This window comes from Oryctolagus cuniculus, chromosome 11, assembly GCF_051225735.1.
Source record: "Oryctolagus cuniculus isolate XC-2025 breed Fujian yellow rabbit chromosome 11, ASM5122573v1, whole genome shotgun sequence".
Classification (NCBI taxonomy): domain Eukaryota; kingdom Metazoa; phylum Chordata; class Mammalia; order Lagomorpha; family Leporidae; genus Oryctolagus; species Oryctolagus cuniculus.
The window spans coordinates 22,102,962-22,127,933 of NC_142877.1; the positions used below are offsets into that span (position 1 = coordinate 22,102,962).

Below are 24,972 nucleotides of genomic sequence, written 5' to 3' on the forward strand. Positions count from 1 at the left end.
CTTCAAGCCTGTCTCATTTCAGACTGGCCAATTTCAAGTGTGCAGTCTCCACTGGGTGTCTCTGTGTACCGTGGGCGGCGCTGGTGCCCTACAGCAGTTGGCAGCCCCTCGAAGGGGCAGGGAACGGCCTCAGCGCTTTTTCTTCGGACACTAAGGGAGTGATCATCAGAGCGAGAGACAGACAGATTCTTGTGCCATTTAGAAATCGCTGGTTTCATTTCTTTTTTTTCTTTCTTTTTTTTATTTATTTGACAGGTAGAATTATAGACAATGAGAGAGACACACAGAGAGAAAGGTCTTCCTTCTATTAGTTCACTCCCCAAATGGCCACCACGGCCATTTGTCTGCACCGATCCGAAGCCAGGAGCCAGGTGCTTCCTCCTGGTCTCCCATGCAGGTGCAGGGGCCCAAGCACTTGGGCCATCCTCCACTGTACTCCCAGGCCACAGCAGAGAGCTGGACTGGAAGAGGAGCAACCGGGACTAGAACCTGGCGCCCATATGGGATGCGGGTGCCACAAGCAGAGGATTAGCCAAGTGAGCCACGGCGCCGGCCCCTGGTTTCATTTCTTCAAGGAAAAGATGAAAAAGAGGGCAGCTATCTGCGGGGTCTTTAAGATGGAAATTTCTCATCGTGGTGTAATATGGGAAACGTGTCAAGCAAACAAACCGACGCATACATGAGGACTTGACAAATTCTTACATCTGCACCCAGCCACAGAACCCGCCTGGCTGAAGACAGGCTCTGCCAGCTCCCAGCAGCCTCCCCTGTGGCTCTCGTTATCAATGTCCCGGGCTAGAAGCAACAAGATTCTGTCTTTTGTCATCACTGTCATTCTGCCTACTTCTCAGTTTCCTCTGGATGGGATCACCCAGTATGGACTCATCATGTCCACCTTTGTTTCTCTTAAGTCAAGCTTTCACAGATGAGATCTGGAAAGTTCCCGGGGCGGGGGGTGGGGGGCTGAAAGAAGCCCTCTCCCAATTTAGGCTGTCAGAAGCCCTGCCTGCCCGCTCTGTCATCCACCAGGGCAGACATAGCCCTCAGGGGAACAGGACAATGTCCCGGGCCCTGGAGACATGACAGTCAAGGGTTTGCAGCCCAGCTGGACAGAGTGGGGCAAGCCTCCGGTCATCGTGCCCCTTAGCAACATGCAGGAGCTGTGATGGACAGTGTCGTGCCCTGGGCCTGGAAGGGCTGCTCCTGGCTGCCAGTGCTCAGGCATTGGCTGATGGGATTGTGTGCACCTCCGGCTGTCGCCCTATATCCCCAAACGCCACCATCAATCCTCTCCCCTTTTCTTCTCTCCTGGGTCTGGGGCCTAAAGCCCCGAGGCAATCAAGGCACCAGTTTCCACTCCCCACCCCGCTCTGGGGGAGCTGCCCCTCTCCTTTGAGCCACAAGCCAGGAAGTGGGGGTGTGGGTGCTGCCCCAGGGGCCCAGCCACGGGGCTCTCTCGGGTGGAAATTGACCCCCAGGGGCTCTTGCTGCTGCTCCCTCCTCTCTCACGGCTGCTCAGCCCCGGAGCCTCCCTTACCTGCGGCTTCTTGTCCCTCTCCTCCGGGGACGGGTCTGTTTCTCTGTACACGACAGCTTTGGTCACCAGCATGTCAGGATGCTGCAGCTTGGCCTCCTTGATGGCCAACGCCAAGGCCTGGGGGGGTGGGTAGAGCAGCACAGTGAGGGACCAGGCACGTCCACGAGGGTGGAGGCCACCGGGAAAGAGCAAGCCCCTTCGTGCACAGCCAGGGAAGTGGAGGCCCGGGTGGCAAACAGTGAAGTGTGGATCTTCCGGCTCCTTCTGGCTCCCACGCCACGCCCCTTCCTTTCGGGGCTCCTCTCTTAAATAGGGTTAGTGAGACGTGGACACCCGCAGGTAACCCAATATGGGGGGGCCGGGGCTGGGCAGTGCCACCTGCAGTGCCATTTCCTGTCCCATACCTGGTCTTGATCCACGTCTTCGTCCCCGGTAATGATGATTCGCTTCTCGATCCTCGTCTCAGAAAACCCCCCTTTCACAGTCTGTGGAGGGAGAGGGAGGTCAGGTCACGGGTTCTGCCAGCAGCCGCTGGGACGGGGAACCTAACCCAAAGCCGCTCTCTGGGGCAGGGCTGAGGGCCAGCGACTCTCGGTCCCCCCTCTCCTGGCTTCCTCGGCGTTTGCCTTTTTCAGGTTGGGGCTTCAAACCGCAGCTCTGGCCTGCTTGCTGCCACTCCCCGGACTGCCCCGCTGCCCCCAGCCCCCACCCACACTGCCGCCCCTGCCTGGCAATCCCTTGAGGCCTTCTCCCCGGGCCCTGAGGCTGGCGCTCCGTGTCCTGGGCCTCTCTGCCTGCTGCTGGCCTTAGGAGTACACATGGCCTTGCCCCCTCACCAGGCTCCAAGTTCCCGAGGGCGGGGCCTGTCCTCTGTCCAGCTCCGTGTGGCCCCTCCCCGACTCCCTCGCCCAGTCTGAGCAGAGTGGTGCTGAATGCAGATTCGCTGAATGAACACATGAATGAAATGTGAATGGCGACAAGGTTCTACCTTAGACGACTGAACACCACAAGAGCAAAGTGCACCGACGATTCTTACTGCTGTCACTGGTTTCCAGAGGGTGGGGTTTGGGTGCATGTGGAGAAGTAAAGAGAGGACAGGACTACTTGTGGGCCTACTAAGCGGGGGGCGGGGCGGAGTTGGGGGTGGACAGAGGGAGCAGAGGTTTCCGGTTGGCAGGGCCCACAGGGACTCCTGGGGAGGAAGGAAGCAGGTTCTGAGCTGTCGCCGTGGGGGATGTGATGTCAGCCTTTCTACAGAGCTCTCGGAAGTCCACGCGGCTCCCACGTGCTCTTGGGGATGGAGGTTTTGTTCTAGGGAAGGTGATGCAGTGCTGCGCCTGCCCGGGGCTGAGGCAGGGGCTGGGGCAGACTGTGTGCACCACGGGCCGACGCCACCCTCCAGACTGCTCTGTGCATGGCTCCAGCAAGCCCAGCGCGGCTCCTCTAGGCCTCCAGCCTCGCTCCCGGCCACCCAGGTGTGGCCGCCTCAGCCCGCCTGCCTCCCAGCGCTTAGCTCCTCCTGGCTGAGTCGCACCTGCTGCCCCAGGAATGCCTCCCTGCTTTGGCTCACTCTCCCTTCCCCGCTCTGACCCCTGCCTTGCCCCAGGCCCCCTCCATAACTCTCCCTCTTCTCTCTCTCATCTGTCTGCCCGTGCTGGTAGACCTAACATGCTCTCCTCAAACCTACTTCCACTGGGCCCCTCCCAGTTTAGAAACCTCCAGGGCTCTTTTGAGTTCCTTTTGACTCCCTGCTCGTAGGTCCTGCTGGCACCTGTCCCATTGGCCTCCGCTTGCCCTGCCTCCTGGCCAACCTGACTGCCCAGGTCTGTCCCCTCTGTGCTGCTTCCCCCGTCCCCCAAGCACGCCCGACTCACACAGCCTGGAGCAGCCCTGCATAGCGGCCGGCACGAGGGGGACGCGCCCTAGCAGGTGCTCAATGAACAACAAGCAAGTGCACGGCTTCCGCTCCATCTTCTGCTTTGCTTAGAACACACGCCTCTGTCTCCTCCTCCCTCAGGGGAGTCCTAGCTGGCCCCCAAGACCCTGCTCAAAGCCCGATCCTGCCAGGTGATGCTTCCTGACCCTAGTGGAGGCTGCTGCTTGTGGCTTCCTCTAAATCTCTGCAGCACTGAAGGTCCATGGGGCACCTCAAAAAGTCCGTGGGAAAGTGGAGTTAGAAGAGGTGACTTTAGTGCACCGGATTTTGAAGTCCGTGCATAATTTTTCAGTGATACACGTTTTCCATGAACTTTTGGGAGACCCCTTGTACAAGGTACAAACCCCAGGGTTCACAATTACTCAGAAAGCCAGCGACTTGTCTCCCCAGCCCAGCGGTCACCCTTGTGAGGGCAGGGCCTGTGCCAAGGTCAACGCCTGGCACGGGACCAGGCGCACAGCACCGCAGCTAACACCACAGCTCCTCTCCGTCCGCCTTGCAGATTGCCAAGTCAAAGCACAGCCCTGGTAATGACCTTCCCGCCTGCAGCCCGGCTGGGGCCCAGGTGCCTGCTGCTACTCACTTTGGTAACATGGGTGGTGGTGGAGGTTGAGAGGGTTTCCGCGGTGGCGCCGTAGGTGCTGGTGAGGACATCTTTCCCGATGATCTGCAGAATACAACCACCCCCACCCCGGGCGTCAGCTGAGGGCATCGGGCTCTGCAGGGCTGGAGCACGTGGGTAGAGCAAGGGATGAGGGCCACCCTGTGAGGTAAGGCTTGGAGGCCAAGACGGCCTGAGCTCTGAGGAATCTGAGACTACTGGATCCGTCCGAATCCTAGACCCATGAAATTCTCAAACCCTGGAATCTGAGATTCCTACATCCTGAGATTCCTGTGGCCCAGAACCCTACTACTCTAGAATACAAGAATCCTGGAATCTTGGAAGAACACACAGAGGGATCCGAGGTGGAAAGGGGGACTTCAAGATGCCCCCGCTTTGTCACAGCCAGGAGCACACCCTCTCTGGGGCTGGAGCACGAGTACAAGTCTCAGAGAAGGCAAAAGCTGGAGGGGACCTCGCAGGGACAGACTGGGGCCCCAGGCAGCCCCCGACACAGGCAGGCCCAGAACACGACCTCTGGATGCCTACTTCACAGTTCTTCCCGTTCAGTAGATAGGGCAGATGCAAAATCATTGTCACGGGCACCACCAAGGAGAGGGACTGCTCTGTGCCCACGCTGCAATGTCCTGTTTACCTAGGGCTGGGCGGGGGACGGCAACTGACGAGACTGGCGGGCACCGGGAAGCCCTGGGGCACCTGAGAGCGACCCAGCTTCCCGGTTCTGCAGTAAAAAGGTGGGTGGCTTGGGGTTCGGTGCTGTACTTGCTGCAGGCTGCACGTGGGCCCACGCCCACGTCCTCAGCTCCGAGTCCCCTAGACTGAGCTGGCCCTGCCCACTTACCGGAGAAAGAGAACGGATTTCCGTGGCCACCGTCTGTGGGCCTGGGATCATGGCAGCTGCCCCCTTCCCGGACTTGAGACTGTTCTCCTGGGAAAACAATAGTGCTCAGATGGCCAGGTCTCAGGTGGGCGGGCCCCCAGGATGGCCACAGCACATGGCCACGTAGCTCCCACGGCCACAAGGTTGGGTAGTGCCACGAGAAACATCACTCAGCTTAATCTCCTCTTGTCCATCACTCGCACACTCGCTCGCTCGCTCGCAGTCACCCACTCACACGCTGAGTGCCTGGGTCAGGGACACTGTGGTGAACAAGCCACGGTATTGCTCTCCCGCAGCCCTAACGGAGAAGTGGAGACTCACGGGCCCTTGTCCCCTTCCATTCCAGCCACAGGCCCTTCCTCTCTAAGGGCCTCATGGATTCATCTGTGAAAAACGAGCCCGAGCCCCTGCCCCTCCCCCCAGGGACCAGGTGGTGCTAATGGAAAAGAGGCTTTGACATCGGTAGGACGACACAGAATGCAGGCTGCCTATCATAATAGCATAGCTACGACTTTGTAGTTTTTTGCTCTAACTTTTCTTTTTTTACTATTTTTTGATGCTTATTTATCTTCATCTGCTTCAAAGACAGAGTGACAGAGATGAGACAGTGAGAAACATCCACTGGTTCACTCCCCAAATGCCTACAGTAGCCTGGGCTGGGCCAGCCCAAAGCCAAGAGACCAGGATTCCACCCGGGTCTCCCGCATGCGTGGCAGGCACCCAAGCACTTGAGCCAACATCTGCTGCCTCCCAGGATGCATCAGCAGGGAGCTGAATCGAAAGCAGAGCGGCCGGGATGCTGATACGGGATGCTGGGGCCCCAAGTGCTGCCTCAGCTGGACCAGGTGTCCACGCACTAACTACTGTTTTCTGAGTACTCGCTACGGCTGCTTGGCGTTGTGCTAAGGACCTTATGTGTGTTATCTCATTTAATCCTCCTGACAACCACAGGTAATCATCTTTAACATTGCTGCTTTACAGAGGAGCAACTGGAGGACGCGAAAGGCTTCCACGTGTGTTCAAGTCCCCCAGCAAGCAGTGCAGACCCAGCCACCACCTGCCCTTGCAACGCTGTCCTGCAGGTGGCGCTCCTGGGGCGACCTTGGGTTCTAACTGCTACATCTTGGTATTGTCCCCTAGACTTAGTGCCTCGGATCTGGCCAGGAGCCCGGCTGCCCCCTCCCACTCCCGCCCCATCTCAGGGCTCAGTCTTGTCTGTCCAGGGATCCAGAACGGTCCCTTCAGCAGCTGCTCTGCGCATGGTGCTACAGCTGAACCTCGGCCTAGACTTTCAGATCAGCAGCCTCCCGACACCGTCCCCCTGCAGCGTCACACGGGCAGCCTGGTCTCGGTGGCTCCCCAGTGGAGTCTTCCATGCGCTCGGTTTCTGCCGGTGGTCCTCGGACTTGAGGGGTCCCCTGGCGGGCTTGCAGGACTGCAGTCCGCCGGGTCCCCCACAGCGTTGTATCAAGAGCCCTGGAGCTGGGCCTGCGCACTGCCTTTCTGGCAGGCTGCCAAGACCACACTCTGAGAACCACTGGCTAACGAGCGGCATCCCCAGCCCATCTGTCCTCCTGTTGCCTGAACCTTCGACTAGTGACCAAATTCTGTCTTTCACTCCGGCCATCCTTGACCCTGACCCCCCCTCTGCAGCCACCTGCTTGCCCTGGGCCCTGCTGCAGGCTGGACCCCAGTCTCTGTGCCAGTTCCCTGCCTTCTCCTTCCGCCTCTCCCAGCTGCTGGGTTGCTGTTGCTGTCTCTCTGCTTCAGTGCTGGACTCACAGGGGCCGGTGCAATACTTCACACGTCGTGGGTGTTCAGTAAACATTCACCAAAGGAGAGGAGGCAGGAGGGAGGAGGGAGGAGGGAGGAGGGAGGAAGGAGGGGTCGGAAGGAGGGTTTGCTCTAGTCCTGCCTGATCTTCCTAAAGCCCAGAAGCACCTGCTTGGTGACATCATGCCGCTACCTTAGGATGTGAGCAGTTCCCCCTTGTCTCCGGCATGAAGCTGGAATCTGTACGCGACACTCGCGGCTCCTCAAGCTCGGGCCTGGACTTCCTCTGGGGTCTCTTCTCCCTCGGCTCCTCCTGTACACCCCTGACCCTGGCTTCAATGACTACTGAGCTTTGCCTCCAGAGGCTCTGCCTCTTCGCATTTTTGCCTTTGCACTGCTGTTCCCATGGCCTAGACACCTTTCTCCTATGACTGCACCTGAATTTCTCCCGCACACACGGCTCACTTGTCCCTGCCTGGGTAACGCCTGCCCCGACTCCTGTCGCCCCATAGCCGTCCTCCCTGTGGTCCTCGGGAGGGCGTGGTGACACCGTTCCACGAAGACAGGAAGAAGCGACAGCAGCCCGCAGCTCCATGCCACTCAGTGTGTGCCAGGCACCGGTCTCGGGCGTGGCCAGAGGGCCTCAGTCCGTCCCCACGTGCAGCCTCTCAGGCCCCTGCTGCTCTCGCCCCCTACTCTCACCCCACAGAAACTGAGGCTTGGAGAGGTGCAGGTAACTTGCCCAAGGTCATGCAGCCAGGAAGTGGGAGAGCTGGGCCTTGTTCACCACGGTGTGCCCAGAGCCTACATGTGGGGCACATTCGCTCCCTGTGGGGTGACGTGAATGGGTGGACCCTAGCAGGCAGTGTGTTTCTTTAGCTCGGTGGGTCTGGAGCAGGCAGGCAGTTAGCAGAGGCTGATAGATGCTTTCGGAACGAATGAATGGGTGGGTGGATGGACGGATGAGTAAATGAGTGACGTAACATTGCTCACCGTGCGGATGTGTCTGAATTTAGCCCTACCAGCACCCCAGTGCCCCATGGTCAAGGGCTGGGGGGAAGAGGAGGAACTGAGTGACCAGGGGAAAAAAGTGTGCCAGCTGGATACTGGTTTGGACTTGTTGATTCTGAAATCTTTGTCTATTCCAAACCTCCCTGCAGTTACTTAATTGTTAGTCTAAACTAACAATTATTCTCCGAGGTGAGCGTCGGGGGGTTTGCCAAGAGAAAGCAGCTCGAGGCAGCTGACGCAGGCATTGCTCCCTTCTCCAGCCCCAGCGCTGGGCCCGGGGTGGGGCGGGGGTTGGGGAGCAGAGCAGAGCGGTGGGGGCTGGGAGGGGGGGCCTCTGGTGTCGGGATGCCTGGGCTAAGCCGGCACTGCCACTTATTGGTTGTGTGCCCTGGGGTAAGTCACTTGACCTCTCTCAAGGTCAGTTCCATCATCTGTAAAGGCCCAGGTGAGAATCCACTCAAAGTTCTCCGCATAGCGCCTGGCACTGCAGCCTGGGTGCTGATTGCTGCCTGACCTGGGTCATCGTTAAAGGACCCAGTGTTGCTGGAGTCTTAGGAACCCGGGAGCCGGGCAGAATGGGGATGACACCCATTTTACTGATGAGGACACCTGAGGCCAAGGCCAAGGACCTTTTGTCATGGGTCAGACAGCAAATAGGTTGCAGAACCACGAGGTCGTTCAGGAAGTCCCTCAAAATGTTGTTTCCGATTCCAGCTCATTGCTGCCATCTACTGACCAAGGCGAGGAAGTGGCTCAAGACACCCCAAAAGGTGCCACTGCCAGAAGGGTCCTCAGTGACTGTCAGGCTCAGCTGCAGACCCGGGGAGGTGCACCAGGGGGATCCTGAGACGAGACTGGCGCGCGCCAGTGCTCCAGCAGCACCACGCGCCTTCTACCCTGCGAGGCTGACTCGGGCGCTCCACCCCCCATCACTCTGCTGGGGAAACTGTCGTGGGACTGCCCTGGGACAGCTAAGGCACCAGCTGATGGGTGTCTGGCAGGGGGCCGCTGCCCGAGGCTGGGGGGCCAGCGGGCGAGTCCTGCAGCTGCTGCAGCCACGTGAGTGGAGGGGCCGCTCAGAAAGGGGGGCGCCCAGGCTTGACTTACCATGGTGGTTGATATGGTCTCTGTGGTGATGGAGGGGGCGGTGACCATGAACTCCTTCCCCGCCAGGGCACTCCCATCAACCTGCCAGCCAGAGGAGTCGTTTTAGAGGGCAAGAAAGCCACGGCCATCTGCAGCATCTGCCACCAGGCCCATGGTGTTCCCAGCTCCAGGGTGACCGGCCGTGTGCGTGAGCTCACGCGGAGGCGGCCAGCACAGAGGCAGGGCAGCCTGGCAGGCTCACCCAGGGCATTGCACAAAGGAAAAACAATAATCTGACAAATTCCATTCAAATCTCAAAGCATGCAGCCTTTGACCCTAGGAATTTACTCTTTGGGTACAGAAAAGTTTGCCAAGGAGCACGAACAGAGAGGTTCACGGTAGGCTCTGAGCATTGACTGCAAAAGACAGAACCAGCGGTAGGAGCTTGGCCCCGGGGCTAAGGTGCCCACACCCTGCACGGGAACGCCCTGGTCTGATCTCCAGCTCTGGCTCCCGACTCCAGCTCCTGCTAACACAGCCCTCGGGAGGCAGCGGTGACAGCCCTGTTCCCAGCTCAGTCCCTCACTGCTGTGGCCACATGGGGAGGGAGCCAGTGGCTGAGAGCTCTCCGCCTATCTGTTGCTCAAATACATTAAAAAAAAATTTTAGACAGAAATAACCACAGGGTCCAGTGACAGGAGACAGGAAAACAAAACAGGGTTTGCTTCCTAAATGGCAAAAAGAAGGGGGAGGGGTCCACCTATGCCAATAGGGAGTGATCCGCAAATAGTTATTAAGGAAAACAGGTAGGGTTTAAAAGAGGCTGATGGCACTTACATAAGATTTCTAAGTGTACAGAGATAAAGGTGTTTATACTGTCACGTGTGTAAATATTTTTCTAGAAGATAGCATGAGAAAAATTTCATTTTGTTCTGTTTGAATTTTTTTTTTTTATTTATTTTTTTTTTATTTTGACAGGCAGAGTGGACAGTGAGAGAGAGAGACAGAGAGAAAGGTCTTCCTTTGCCGTTGGTTCACCCTCCAATGGCCGCCGCGGCCGGCGCGCTGCGGCCGGCGCAGCGCGCTGATCCGATGGCAGGAGCCAGGAGCCAGGTGCTTTTCCTGGTCTCCCACGGGGTGCAGGGCCCAAGCACCTGGGCCATCCTCCACTGCACTCCCTGGCCACAGCAGAGGGCTGGCCTGGAAGAGGGGCAACCGGGACAGAATCCGGCGCCCCGACCGGGACTAGAACCCGGTGTGCTGGCGCCGCTAGGCGGAGGATTAGCCTAGTGAGCCGCGGCGCCGGCCCTCTGTTTGAATTTTGTAACTGAATTTTTTGTTTTATTTTGATATCAGGAAGAGCTACTAGGCTGTGGGATGTGAGGCCACTTAATTTCCTTAAGCTTTTCTATATGGAAACCCATGTGAAGCAGACAAAACAGGTCAGAGAGGGAAAGCAGCTTGCCCAAGGTCACAGAGCCCAGCCCAGCAGAGCCCGAGAGTCTTGACCTGCTCTGGGCAGCATCACCCCCACCCCCCAAGAGCAGCACCGTAAGAGGGGGAGAGAGCCTCTGGAAACCAGGCTGTTGTTTATGTCGTATTTTAGTTCTCGAGATAAAGACTGAACTCAGGGCACAAAGCCCCCGCACTGCCTCTCAGAGCCCCGTCCTCATCTTTGAAGCTGGCGGCTCAGAGCAGCTGCGTCTCTCAGGACACCTCTCCCCAAGGTGCCGAGTGGGCTTCACCTTGCTAAGACAATTGATTTCCGGGCTTTTGTGCAGGTCACCAGTCTGTTGAAGCCCCACGTGTAAACATGACCCAAGGTGAGCTGTTCTGACTGCAGCTGGGTTGTGGCTGCTCCATCTTCTCTCCCCAAGTGGCTCCTGGCATCCCTCAAGCCACCTGAAAACCGGGGTCCTAACCCATCAACCATGCATCCTCCCAACACTCCCACAAGAAAGGGGAGACAGGACCACCCCCATCTTACAGATGGGGAAAACGAGGTTTTAAGAGGCATGGTCTACCCAGGACAAGAGCCTAACCCACCCTGCACCCCAGAGCTTAGGGGGTACACTGAGGCTCAGGGTAAGATGGGGCTCCAGGGGAGCAGGGGTGGGAAGGGCTGGCTGAGCCATGGGCACGGCAGAGGCGGCTCCCGGCTGCCCCCAGCGCCTGACCCCGCGCTCAGGGTCCTCGGCAGCGCGGGCTACCTGGGTGTGGTCTGCAGCGGAGACTCGGCTCTGCAGCATGGCCTCCGGCTCGATCTTCTTCCTGATGGCCAGGCTGCTCACGGTCATGGTCTCTGCCTTCACGGGCTGTAGGGAGATGCGGGAGGACGCTCTGTAAGAAGCCAGCCTGGCTCGTGCTCACGCAGTGGTGGCGAAGGGCCAGCCGGTTATCTCCCAGCCCCAGAGCTGGCCAACTCTCTGGAAGGGAAGGCAGGTCAGGGTGTGGTGGCACAGACGACCAGCCCAGGAGAGGGCCAGAGCCACGGCCAGCACCAGGCAGGCCTGCCCCAGGCCCTGACCCAACCACCTCAGGGCGGCTGTGCCCTGGGCTTTCAGGCCACCATGGAGAGGACATCCCTCCTGTGAGTACACTCCGTGCCGGGCTGGCTCCAGGCTGTGTTCTCTTACACACGATGTCCCTGAACCTGCACCATGGCCGTGGGAAAGCCACCCACTCCTGGCTGCTCCTCTGGAGCCACGGCCACCCCCGTGGATGGAGACACACATGGGTGAAGTGGGCTCGTCGAGGATGGGCGGGCAGTGGAGGGCGTGTGGGAAGCCACATGCCGGCTATGAGCCAGCTGGTACCATAGCCTGTGAGTAAACAGACCGTCCGATTGTCTTAATGCTGTAAGAAAAATTCTGGATTTAATATTCACTGTCCTGACTTCTAAACCGGAGTCAAAGAAACCAGCTCTGGCTCTGAGCCAGCAGCATCCATCCTCTGGGCTCTAGAAGAAGTCTCAAATGATCGGTGCCCCCCAGGGCCCCCGCTGGGCCTCCCTCACACTGTGCCTACACCAGGCCGTGCACGGTGGGTGGGGGTGGCGCTCTCAGTCGGCCGCAGCCCTGCCGCCTGGCCATTCCTTAGTCACCGCCTGGTGCCTAACGTGAGAGATCTTCACAAAGCTCATGGAAAACACTTTTTTTTTTTTTTTAAAGAAAAACTATGCATGGGTTTCAAAATTTTTTTTTTGCATCAAAATAAACTTACCTTTTAGTCTCATTTTTCCATGAACTTTCTGAAGAAGCCTGGCGCAGGCCAGGCTTAGAGGAGCTGGCCCCTGGCAGGATGCTGACCCGGCGGCACCGGATGATGCCAGAGCAGAGGCCTAATGGGGCCGGGAGCACTCCTGCCCAGGTGTTCAGGACAGCACCTGCTAGGGCCACTCCGTCGTGCAGCACCATCTGTGTGCAAGGCACAGAAAGGGAGGACAAACCTTCTACCCAGAGGGCACCATACGGAGAGCGAGTCCAGAGGGGGCGAGTTGATATTCCAGTGCTGGGGTGTGGGAGGGAGGCTGGGCTACGAGAGATGGGGGCAGAGATGACTTCTAACAAGGTCCCCTGGCAACTCTGCAGACGGGGGTCCCAGCGCAGAGAGGCCTGGCCTTGGGCTGCCCCTGCATCCTCCCCACCGAACAGGAGCGTCTCCGGCCACCCCAAGACCCCAGGGCCAGGCGGATCTCAACTGCTGTCCCTTCTCCCCCCTCTCTCCCCGCCCCAGGAGCCCAGGCCCCAGGGAGATGAGCCTGGGTTTGGATCATGAGAAACCATTCGACTTTCAGAGCTGGCCGTGCACAGCCACGAGCCCTCCGCGGGTGACATGCGACACGGGCAGGGAGAGGAGGAGTCCCACAAGCCCAGCCTGCCTAGCATTGCTTGACCTCCTCGGCAAGCCATGGGGCCGCGGGGTCAAGACGCCAAGGAGTGCTTGTTAGGGGCAGACTGACAAGGGGCGCTTGTTAGGGGCGGACCGACACGGCACACATGCGCGCGCAGAGCCATGCTGTTCTGCGGGGGGGTTCGTCATGCAACACAGGACGGAGCTTCAGGCTGCGGCCGGCCACTCGCTCTTCTCCTGCGAGGCCCGGGGCCCTCTGAGCATGCAGTGCCGGGGTGCACCCGTGTCTCGACGAAGCTCCACTGTACCTCAAACTGGGGCATTTCCGGGGTGGAGCAGGCCCCTCGATCAGGGCTGTCCTCGGCGCCCCCAGACTCCTCGTCCTGGCTGGGGGCCCCCTTGAGGTCCCGGGAGAACACCAGCCCCTCGGTGTCTGAGTCGCTCTTGTCTCGGTCGAGCTCCGGCAGGCTGCGGGAGAAGTCCTCGAAGGCGCTGCTATGGTAGTCGCCGATCACCGTGAAGTCCACCTCGGCCTCCAGGCTGGACGTGGAGCTGACCGTGATGCTGGAGCACTTGCGTTCAATGGCCAGGTGGTTGTCCTTCAGAAACACCGCGTCCCTCTCCTGGTCCTGGTCCTCATCGCCCGTGTCACTCTCGGGGGCCCGAGGACGTGGCGGTTTGACTTTCTCCTCCGAGCCCTCCCTCAGCCCTGCTCTCTACGGCCGGACAAAATCAAAGGGATGGGGAAGTGGGGTGAGGAGGTGGGGGGAGGGGAAGAGCAAGAGAGAGAGAGAGAGAGAGAGAAATCAAGACGGTGAATGTGAGAAGAAATCTTAGGGCTGTGCCGAGGTCCCGAGTGGAAGAGCAGGTCACGAAGCGAGAAACACCCCCGGTAAAGGGTCCTTGAAATCAAAACGGGCTCCAAGCCCAAACCAACCCTCTTCAAGAGCTGGGGTGCTCCTTGCCAAGGGCTCACGCTGATGGCGGAAGCAGGTATAAAGCGGACGTCCTGCCAGGGAGCCCTGGACAGGAGGCTCCAGCACGGCCCGGAGCTGGGAGCTCTCGGAAGCGGCATTGTGCGGGAGGCAGCGATGGGTGCCCAGCCCTGGGCCCATCCGTGCAGGGGGCACCAAGGAGCGAACCAGGGTACGAGATCGGGAACTTGGGGGGAACTCAGGAGGGCACGGCAGAGAGGCAAGGGCCAAGAGCTTTGAGGCGCGAGGAGGAAGCCAGCGCGGTTTGTCAATTCCACTGAGTCTCCAAGGGAGGGGCCGGCGTCCGAGCAGAGGGAAGAACAAAGCAGGGTCAGGCCCTTTGGGCGCGGCATCCTGGGGGCTGGAGGCTACACAGGTGCCAGCCCGGGCTCCCTAAGTGGGCCAGGAGCAGGCCACGGCGAGGAGGAGGTTCTGGTCCCATCAGTGTAATTGACAAGAGCAGGACAAGGAGGTGCCTCGGGAGAACCAGCGACTCTTGTCTGACATACGTACCTCTCCTCCGGCCTGTCAGGGACTTAACACCGCACACGCACGTTTTTGTCTGGCTCATGACATTCTCTATTTTTTTTTTTTTTTAAAGACCAATATAACACCCACAATGAATTCTTAAAGCACTGAGCTCCAGGTTCTAGAGATTCGGCGTGCTTAGAGATTGCCTTGTTAACGGAGGCTCCGCCTAGCCTCCGGGGGCTGGGAGGTTGGCAAGTGCAAGGGCCACATTCCAGACAAGCCAGAGTTGAGCAGCCGCAAGAGGCGCTGCCGGAGCAGCTGGGGACCTAAGGCAGTGGAGACGATGGGGCCATCCACGCGCAGAGGGACGGCAGAGACCTGGGGGCCCGGGGGGCTGGCGAGTCCCAGGCGCGCCCCCTTGCCAGGGGCCTTGGCTGCCAGGCGGGTGAGGCGCTTCTCTCCCCTGGCCGCATCTCTGGGCTTGTTCTGGATTAGAGAAGACAGTTAGTCTTAAGGAGGCACCGGGACCGCGAGGGCAGCAGAGGTGACGGATGGAGACTTCCGGACCGTCAGCTTCCGCAGGGCAGGAGAACCAGGGATAGGAAAGGATGAAGAAAGACCATCGGACAGGCCAAGCGAGACAGGGAGGGCCCTGGCAGGTCGGAGCAAGGCAAAGTGAGCGGGCCATTTGCTGGTGGCAGAGCTGCCTCCTCCACGGGGTCGACCCTCTGCGCACAGGATCGCACCCAAAGCTGAGGGTCTTCCTGGCCAAGCAGATGAACCCACCATTCAGCCTGGGCTACCCTCAGGCCTGCTCGGGGAAAAGAACTCACGGGGTGGGGTGGGGTGGGGATAAGCAGCCTCTGATTGCGGTAATGGTGGGCGCCGTCGAGACATGCTTTCTAGAGCACTACAGGGCATGCGGTCGGCCCCGCGGGGCAGGGGCTCACGTGGCCAGTTACCCCGGGAGCTTCCTCCAGCGCAGCTCCACAGCCTGAATCGGGGGACACGAGCCTGAGCTCCGTGCGCGCTTCCTGGGGGGAGCTGGCAGAAGTGCCACTTCCCGCGTGCCTGGTGCTCAGAGGCGGGGCGGAACAAGGCACAGCTCTGGGGCTGGCGAAGTCCCCCGGGGGCTGGAGTTGGATGAGACCCAGGTCTAAGAGCTTGCTCCGCTGTTGCTCCACCTGTCCTGCGGGCGCCTCTGGAGACAGGTCACCGGGAAGGGCCCTGGCTTCAAGCTGACGCGCCGGGCGAGGCTCAGCTCCGTGGGTCTCAAATATCCGAATTTTGGTGGCCACTGAGGTCTTGCTGATGTCTTCCAGGGAGCTCTCTTGGCCCCCAGCCTGGAAAGAGGTCACTTGCCTTTGCAGCCCCGGGGGTATGGCTGCCTCTGCTTCTTCGGGGACAACTCGGGGCTTTCTGCTGGGGACAGGTGGCACAGCTGACCCAGCGAGGCCTGTGGGCTCCGGGGCATTCGTGAGCCACGCTGGAGCCTGAGCCCTGAGTGCTGCAGACCCTCCGGACCCGGGAGCGGCGGGGCTTGGAGGAGCTCCCTGCGGCGCTGCCAGAACCTCGGAGCTCCTGGGGGAGGCTGGCGGTGGGGTGGTGGCCTCTCTGCGAGGAGGTGCGGAAGCCTCAGGCTCCCCGGGCCGGCTCTGCGTCACTCGCCTCTCTTGCAGCTGTAGGTCGCCTGTGTCCAGCCTGGCCAGCTTCCTGACCTCAGGAGGGGCGGCCCACTGCGGGACGCGGGCCGGGGCGTCTGGGTGCCCAGCCCCTCCTCTCTGCGGGGAGCGGTTCCTCCATCCTGCCGGGGGGCTTTCCTCAGGCCCTCCCATCAAACCTCCACTCCCGGGGGGCTCCCCCTCCTCGGCCACACCGGCTGCCAGGTGGGTAAACTCTCTCTCTGTGCCTTGCCTCGCTTCTCCCTGGTCCTCAGCAAACATCCGCCCTGCAGAAGGCTCCTTCAGGCCCTCGGGGGGTGCCACCCCCTCCTCCGAGGAAGCTGTGTGGGCTTCATCCTCACTCCCACCCGAAGCTGCAGCAGAGGCCCCCGGGGCCAGGGGTCCCTCGGACAGCTCCCGCCCGGCCTCAGCTGCAGGAGGGGCATCCGGGGGCTCTTCTCTCTCCTCCAGGGCTGGAGGGAGGCCTTGCTCTTCCAAGTCTCTCTCTCCGTAGTTTAAATAGAAGCTCCTCTCTGCCAAGGAGGTGTCGGTTTCATCGCTCAAGTCGGCCCTGGCTTCCAAGTGCGCCGGTTCTAAGAGAAACGACTGGAGGCCTCCCTTGTCGGAGGCTGGAGAGGGGGCGTCCACTTCTGCCGGGCTGCTCCCCGAGGCACGGTGCCTCCCGCAGCTCTGCAGCTCCTCCAGGCCCCCACGCGGCCGGCCCCCAGAGACAAAGCGGCTCCTGACGGCTGCCTCCCGGGCGCCCGCCCTGAGCTCGCAGCCCTCGAGAAGCTGGGCTGCCAATGTGCAGCCTGCGGCCGGGGCAGTGCACGCTGGGCTCTCGCTGACCCAGCGACCTTCCTCCCACATGGACTCGAAGTCTTCAGGACTTGCAACCATCCTTCCTTGTCGCTGGGTGTTCGCTCTTTGGCTTGCCACCATTTCTTCTGTGGCCACTTCCACTTTGAACTTGTCCACCAGAACGTCCACCTTGGAGAGTCTGCCATCAGCAAGAACGTCGGCGAGGCCCACCTCGCTGTCCTCCTGCTGCGTGGTGGCCGCTCGGAGGAGGCCGAGCTCTTCCGGCCGAGTGCACTGTCTTTCTATAAATACCCAATGCTCTGAGCCCTGTGTTTCAATTGGAGCAAGAAGAGTTAATGTGAAACACCAAGCACCTGGACAGCGGGTCCCCTTTTCCCTCTGGAGAGGGGGCCGAGGTCTGGCCCAGCCCCAGAACTGGCCGGGGAGAGGGAGGTCGGACGGTGCCCGTCACTCTCGTCCCAACAAACTGTTCAGTGACTCCCCTCAACCACTGCCCCCAGCTGGACAAAAGGGGATAGGGTCCCGGGCCCTCCCCACATGAGCCACAGGGCAATGGAGATGCAAGGATGGGCCAGGACTGGGCCGCTCCTAATAATACAACCGTCGCTGTCAGCAGGGAAAGTGGCTTCCATCCCAGGGAGTCTGCAGTGAGACGGGGTCTGGTCTCCTCACTGCAGGGAAAGTCGCTGGCTTGCCCAAGGTGACGGGTGCTGATGGCCGAGCCGGGAGAGGATGCCTGGGTCTTAACCTGTCTCACGGCCAGGGGATACGGGTGCCCGCCAGGACCCAATGTCAAGTTGAGGAGCAGCATTGAGTAAAGTGCCACAGGCCCGGCCTCAAGGGCGACCTTTCCATAGGACTTGTGGAAGGAGACGGGTCAGCAATGCAGACACCAAACAGCCAGGCGAGCACAAGTCACCGTGACGGCTGACACAGCCCGAACGCCGTGCGGCTCCATGCAAGAGAGCCAACACCGAGGCCTGTCCTTGGAGAATTCTAAGGACACCCACCCACGGGAAGAGTAGAAAAGGATTGTCCAGAACATGGCACAGAAGGAAGGGAACCAGAGCTGGGAGTATGACCGTGGGTAAAAGGAGCTGAGTGTGCCCTGCCAGACCACCCACAGACGCCAGTCCCCGCTTCCCCGGGGTCATCCACAGGAAGCCAAGGAGGGAGCGGCAGACTCCTAGAATCATCTGGAATCGTTACAAAGCAGGAAGGCCACTGGGTCTTGCCAAAACACTTTGTGCCCACAAAAACCCTTGTGGAAGTCTAACGTGCACCATAACCCAGGGCTGCCCTGGCCCTGAAAGCCACAGCCACGGCCACGGCGGCCTGGAACCCAATCTCTGACTCCAAGTTCTGCGGTGGGCGCTTCCCCGGCCAGGCCCACCTCCACGGCCAGATGTGCCACAAACCGCTCCTGGCGACAGGAGGGGATGGTTTATGCACCCTGAGGCTCCCTCTCAGGGGGAGGACCCTGCCAATCCCACCCTACCAGAGTCTACCACGTCCCACAGGGGTTGAGGGACTCTGAAGATGGAGTCTCTCCCCGCCCCGTTTTCATCAAACTCTCCAAGACTGTCGGGAAACCAGACCTCGTCCTGAGAACCCTGCCGAAAGGAAACAGACCAAGGGAAGGCAGAAGGTCCCGAGAGGGGCGGCCCTGGTTCTGAGGTTTCGCTTCCGCTTGCTAAGCCTTCAGGACCACAGCTCTTGAGCCTGCCCAGACGAAGTGCTTGAGAGGCCACGGGAGCCAGCGCTCTCCCTCACGCCCTCGGGAAGCAGCCTCCTTGTAGCGCGATCATCAGCCTGCAATGAGGCCCTTCCAGAACATTCCTGCCCCAATGCTACAGTGAGGTGGGACGGGGCCGGCACAGGATGGAAAGAAGCTGCTGCAGGAGGGAAATGGAGGCACGCAGTGACGGTTGCTCCGTGCCAGTCTAAGCTGCTACGTCTAATCCGACCGGTAACCTGAGGCAGGCATTGCCAGCCTTCTACCAGAAGGGGAAACTGAGGCTCTCCCGGGGCTGAGGGGGACCGTCGGGCGTGCAGGAGGGATTCTGCTTCTCACAAGGATTACAGATACACAGGACCCCGAAGGGGAAACAGGACTGAACAAAAGGCAGAAAAACGTCCCCGGCACCAGTGCATTGCTGGGGCCACGTGAGGGTTGGTCTCAAAGGCACCCTGACGGGGTAACGCCAGGGCAGCCCCCCGATTGCACCGGCCCTGCCACTGGCCGCCCTGTCCCCTGAGCCACAGGACCTTCCGGGTCTCACTCAGAGCGCCCCCTGCCACCAGCTGGGGGCACTGCAGCAAGAGGCGCTCCACCAGCTCTGCTCCCACCCAAACTCTGCAGCTGGGCAGTCCTGCTGACCTTGCCCTTCCCAGGAGGGGAGGGCCCAGGGGGAGGAGCCTGCTGGAAGCCACACCCTGGGAGAAAGTACAGGTGGGGGTGCTGGGGTGGGGTGGCTGCATTCCTGGAGATGCAGGTGGTGCAGATCTAGGGTGGCAGGTAGCTGACGCAGAGGGGGCAGATTTCAACGCAAGACAAAAGCATCGAAACCCAGCCTGAAGCAGCGTGGGAGAGGGCGTCGGCGGCTTGCAGGATGCCGGAGAGGGCTGTGTTGGGGGCTCAGGGCTCCACAGCGTCTCTTTGATCCTAGCCTCGGGATGCCACGGACTCCTGTCTGACCTCCCTCAAGACGCGGCACTGGTGGTTTTGTTTGTATTTTTACAGCAAGGAAAAATTCACAGGGTGGAGGCGGGATCTACGCTTTACCACGTCTGTAGCTTGCTCACGTCTTCCCACAGTTCCGGCCCTCCTGCAGCAGCTATGGAAGTTTCCTTTCCTTTTCTCAGGGACGGCTATGCCCCCACATGCACCACGCCCACAGAGGGGTGGGCATCAGCGCCATCCAATCTGACAGCCTGTGAAGTCCCACCAGAGAGAGGGGGCGCAGCCCCTGCTGCCAGGGCCTGGATTCGATGCCCACCACCCATGCAAGGCTGCAGCCTGCACCCAGAGCCCTCAGTCTGCTGCCACACTGGGCCCAGAGGCAAAGTCTTGATTACTGCCTGATTACTCTCTCTGCAGCCCCACAGATACTCCTTGGAGAAGGACGTCTACTTCTGCCTGCCCAGTGGCCTCAACAGACCCAAGGCCCAGGGCAGTTTAGAAAAGATGGAGGGGGTCTGGCATTGTGGAGTAGCGGGTTAAGCTGCCGCCTGCAATACTGGCATCTCATAAGGGTGCTGGTTTGAGTCCCAGCTGCTCCACTTCCGATCCAGCTCCCTGCTAATGTGCCTGGGGAAGCAGTAGAGGATGGCTCAAGTGCTTAGACACCTGCACCCATGTGGGAGACCTGGATGAAGCTCCTGGCTCCTGGCTTCAGCTTGACCCAGCTCTGGCCATTGTGGCCATTTGGGGAATGAACCAGTGGATAGAAGATTTCTATCTCTATCTCTACCTGTCTCTCTCTCTTCATGTCTTTCTCTGTAACTCTGCCTTTCAAATAAATAAATAAAAGAAAGAAAGAAAAGATGGAGGCAGGGGAGGGGTGGAAAGCCAGGCCCTAACCTGCCATGGTCACCCTTAGATTTCTGAAGAGAGACAAGACCTCAGGGCAGGGGGCACACAGGGGCCCTGACCCCCAACCCCAAGGTGAGGGGTCAGAGACGGCCTCCCTCACCAGGGCCCAGGGCCAGTGTGTGGCTGTGTGTGGCTCTCCTCTGCAGCCAGACATGATGGGGCTCTTCATGGCTTCCTGGGATGTGGCGCCTGCTTGTCATGGCCTGGGGACAACACGGGCTACAGTCTGCTCCATTCCCTGGACCACAGAGGAAGGGTGCTCTTCAGAGCACAGAAGGGGGTGGTGATGGGTGGGCAGGGGGCCCCGGGAGGAGGGGCCCGGGAGGGGGAGGGCAGTTAACCTCAGGAGACGCTGCGAGGCTTTTCTGAGTGAACACTTCCCAGCCCGCGGCCGCTCCAGGCTCGGGTCCCAAGTCCTGCTGAGGGGTGTCCTGGGTCCTCTGGGCCTGCAGGGGATGCCCAGGGCCAGAGGAAAGAAGAGAGGGAGGAGGGAAAGGAGAGAGAGGAGAGAGGGGGAGAGAGAGCAGGAGAGACACACACGCAGTCAGTAAGTCACTGCCCGAGTGCTGCACCCTGGGAGGGGTGGGCTAGGTCGGGGAGGAGCCTCCGCACAGCGACGCAGGGAGGACACCCTTGTGAGCAGGGCAGGAGGGAGGCCCCAGTCAGCTGCCAGTCAGCACTGCGCCCACGGGGCCTGGCTCGCCGCCTGCCCACTCTCTCTCAGGAACTGCTAGAGCCGTACCACCCCGACTCTGACTCCAAGTCGTCCCTGGGCGTCTTTGGCTTAGGCCACAGCTCCATTCTGCATTTGGAGTGACACAGCCACTTTAAAAAAGTTATTTCAGAGCAGGAGTTTGGCCTGTCGGGGACGACACCACTTGGGATGCCTGCGCCCCCATTGAGGTGCCTGGGTTCAAGACCCAGCTCCACTCCCAATTCCAGCTTCCAGTTGAGGTGCACTCTGGGAGGCAGCAGACGATGGCTCAAGTGGCTGGGGACCTGCACCCACATGGGACACCTAGGTTGACTTCCTGGCTCCAGGATTCAGTTTGGCCCAGCCTGAACTATCGCTGGCATTTGGGAAATGAACCGGCAGATGGGAGTCCTGTGTGTCTCTCAAATTATAATAAATAAGAAATAAACAAACAGTTATCTTAGGAATTAAAATGTGGGTTTGGCAAATGGGAACAGCTAAAGCTTCCACTGTTTCCCTCTTGGCCCCAAGGGGCCCAACAACTGCTGAGGAAGCCACTAGGAAACCTGGATGACACTCCTGGCCAGAGGCCCCCACAAAGCTGGTGCTGGGCGGAGGGATTCCAGTGTCCATCAGTCTCCTAGCAGTTCCATCCGTCACCAGCAGGTGGGGCACACTCTCAAGCCAGGCTGCTCTGAGACCAGGCCAGGCTCCAGGCCCCCCCCCCTGCCCCCCCGCACACCAGGGCCCAGCTTTCCCTTCTTTCTGGAGGCTGACCCCCTTCTGGTAGCCTCTATGCCCTGCCTCACCCCCAGCCAGGACTGTCTAGAGGCCACTCTGGTCAAGTCCATCTCCGGGGCAGGAGGTGGGGCAGAAAGGGGGTGCATCCACTGGATCACGAGACAGTCCCTGCGGCCCGGCCCAGGTCCTGATTGCATGAGAAGTCCTGAGTAGATGCAGAGGTTTGCCCTCCTCCCATGGCACCAGTCTCGAGGTCCCCAAAGCACTCTCAATTCCATGCGTCACCAGCCAGGGAGCTACCCCAGGAGCCTTCTCTGGGTCTGTGGCTCTGTGGGCCAAGGTCCTCCACTATCCAGCAGCTCCAGGCAGGACTGATCCAATCAAGTGCCCTGCTAACAACACAGTGAAGGCATCAGCAAGTTTCAAAGCATTAGAGGGCAGCCCACACACGGTGGGCCCTGCACCAGGTCCTCACAGGATTCGGTCTTGCTCCGAGGCCCTGCTTGTTTGTCAGCCTGTAATCTGACCAAGTCCTTCCTCATCATGGATCTGTGCTTCTGTCTGTCAGATGAGGACCCTGAACCAAGAGTGTCCCAAGGGTCCTTCCAACTTGGACGTGAAGTTAGCCTCTGTGAGTGAGCCCTAGACTCTCACAACGAAACAAACAGGAACTCATGTTGCACTTGGAGGTGCTTCCCTAGGAAGCAGGTGCTCATTGTCTCCACCTACTGGGCATTAAGTGGCAAGCCCAGTCACCCAGCCAGCAGCCAGTGCAGCCAGAACTCAAACCCAGGTGATGTAAGACTAGACCACGATCAGATTCAAGACCCGTATGTAACAGCTCCAGAGAGAAAACACCCAAGTATAAACTGGGGTGAATATTGCCAAGATTTAGCAAGTGCTGGGGATTACAAATACCAGAATTCCCCCAATTCTATCCTGGTCTGTTTTTTCAACTAAGAAAGTGCCCCCACGCTTTCCATTCCAAAAGGCAAGTCGTATGGGGTCCTTGTCTGAGGTCACGGGAGCAGGTCTGGCCCTGGGCCCCTGTAAAGGGCTCTGGGAACATTGCCGGAAGGAATCAGTCCTCTATCTGTGTGTGCATAGTAAGCACACACAGAGGGCTGGCTGCTAAACAGTGCCACAAGGATTCTCACAACGTGGTGTGCACGAGAATCGCCCGGGGCACTTGTTCCAACTGCTGACTCTGGGTCCTGCCTCCAGACACTGGACTCAGCGGGCCGCCGGGGTGAGGCCACCGCGCTACCTTGAGTCTCTGGAATTCTTCACCCTTCAAGGTGAGTCCTGGGACCCAGGATTCCAAGATTTAGAGAACATGTCTCCCTAAGCCCAACCCACCAGCCCCTAGGACAGCAAGGGGTTAAATGTGCTGGTGTGGAGGATGAGTATAAATCAGTACATAGCGCCACCCCCACCCCCCCCCCGCCCAAGGCGTCTGTGCAGGGGTCCAGGGTGAGACCTACCTCACCGGCTTTCTCAGGGGTGCCCTTGGGGGAGGGGGAGGCAGGCGAGGAGGGCAGCCTGCGCTCCCGCTCCCAGTCCCGGTCCCGGTGGATCAGTTTGCTGTTGGGCTCCTTCAGGGTCCTCTTGAGCTCATTGATGCTGGCCTGGTGCTTCAGCAACACGTCCTCCGGCTTGTCCAGGAACTGGGGGTGGCGGACAGGGCAGGGGTTAGGGGGTCAGCTCCCAGCAGGGGATGCAGCATGCAGGGGTGATGACGGCAGTGGCCTCGCCAACCTCCACCAACAGCCCCTGCCTCACCCGGCAGCCCCGGGGCTGGGAGGCCAGGAAGAGCACCCCTGACAGGTGCACAGACCGGGACAGGAGCACTTAGGATGAGAAGGAAGACTTCTGGCCAAGTCACCTTTTCTTCGTCCTGGGCTCGGAACACCCAGCTCCACCAGTCTGAGTGAGTTCCCTTGGGAGCTGCGAGCTCAGTGGAGCATGGCAGTGCCCTCCTGTGGTTACGACCAAGGCCCAGCAGGTGGCTCCTGCCCGAGTGAGGACTCACTGGTCCTGGTCACTGGGCTGCTCTAGCTCACTCACTGGCCTCCCTCGTCATTCCCGGATCCCGGCCCTACCTTGGAACACTGGGCTGGGCAGGGCGTCCAGTCCAGGCCCCTCTGAGCCCAACACACGTGACTGCTCAAGGCCCCATGGAGGCCTAGAGTGCAGAGACTCCTAAAGTCTAGGCTGTCCCAGAAAACAGCCCCTGCTCCCTCACTAGGGACCGGGGACCAGGAAGACAGCTCAGCCTTGTCCTCCGGGAGCTGCTTCCACCCTAGTCACCCAGGATCTTGCAGACACCTTCCCGGCAGTGAGTCACCAAGAGCAGATGGGTGCTACAGCCGACAGACACACTAGGAACCTGTGGGGCGTTCAGGAAGATGAGAACTGTAGACCGAGGTCGGGCACAAGGACTGGGCCAAGGATGGCTGGAGTCACAGCTGCGTCCCCCGCCCCCATTAACCCACTGAGTCTGTGATCAGGGAGTGATCTGCCTGGGTGGGGTGCTGCCAAGGCTGGGCCAGCAGCCGCAGGACCGCTGTCTGCAAGGCTGTTAGGACTCACGTTAACTTGCTTCAGGACAAGGAACAGACGACCCTCACTCAAGTCACGTCAGGTGGTTCTGAGAAAAACATCTAGAACCTTCTCCCGGGCTCACCTCCAGCATCCACAGCAGACTGCTAAGCTACCCCCGGTGGAGATGGATCCCACTGGGGCCTCTGCTTCCCTACAGACATCTGTCTGCACCTCTGGCACCCCGTCCCGGGCTCAGCGGCCTGTAGGACACTGCCTGTCCCTCAAGTCAGATGCAATGGAGACTGTGCAAGGACTAGCTGGAGCTGCAACTGTTCGTGATCCCAGCCGAGATGCGGCCTGGGGTCTTCCATCCCAACCCTGCCCTACCAGCTCTGAGGGTGCATCATACCCGCCATGGCCACACGGGGGCGGTGGGACTCCAGGAATCCTTAAAGGTTAAGGGCCTCGGAGAAAACCAGTCCCCAGGCCTGCTCTGCAGAGGGGGAACTGAGGCCTGGGGGCTTTCCCAAGACCCTTGAAGGGTCAAGGGCAGAACTGGGGCTGACACTCAGATCCTGGAACTACAAGGCCAGGCCCTTCTTATGGCCCAGTCTCTGGCTGCCCAAGAATAACCCACGTCTCTGCAGTTAAGGTGAGAGGGGCGGAGAGGCAGCAAACACAGGTGGACTGAGTTGCAGGGAGCAACGAACGGGAAGAGGACGAGCAAGAAACGAGAACGGGAGAGGCGGCTTCTGACGCAGCCCCACCCGGGC

At 59.9% G+C, this 24,972-nt stretch overlaps 1 protein-coding gene across 29 annotated transcripts in view; it reads right to left on the bottom strand.

Moving 5' to 3' along the window:
- Window positions 1–24,972, bottom strand: part of EPB41L1 (erythrocyte membrane protein band 4.1 like 1) — a 127,101-nt gene that overhangs the window by 9,940 nt on the left and 92,189 nt on the right. For 14 of the 29 annotated variants that reach the window (XM_089308036.1, XM_089308035.1, XM_089308034.1 and 11 more), the window contains 11 exons: window positions 23,140–23,322; window positions 20,562–20,666; window positions 15,105–16,931; window positions 14,521–14,628; window positions 13,006–13,413; window positions 11,056–11,160; window positions 8,867–8,947; window positions 4,937–5,023; window positions 4,057–4,140; window positions 1,942–2,022; window positions 1,538–1,654 (listed from right to left, as the gene is read on the bottom strand). In XM_089308036.1, coding sequence (XP_089164162.1) covers window positions 1,538–1,654; window positions 1,942–2,022; window positions 4,057–4,140; window positions 4,937–5,023; window positions 8,867–8,947; window positions 11,056–11,160; window positions 13,006–13,413; window positions 14,521–14,628; window positions 15,105–16,931; window positions 20,562–20,666; window positions 23,140–23,322 — 3,186 coding nt within the window. The remainder of the gene's footprint in view (window positions 1–1,537; window positions 1,655–1,941; window positions 2,023–4,056; window positions 4,141–4,936; window positions 5,024–8,866; window positions 8,948–11,055; window positions 11,161–13,005; window positions 13,414–14,520; window positions 14,629–15,104; window positions 16,932–20,561; window positions 20,667–23,139; window positions 23,323–24,972) is intronic. The other 15 variants (XM_089308050.1, XM_089308048.1, XM_089308046.1 and 12 more) reach the window with 6 other exon arrangements.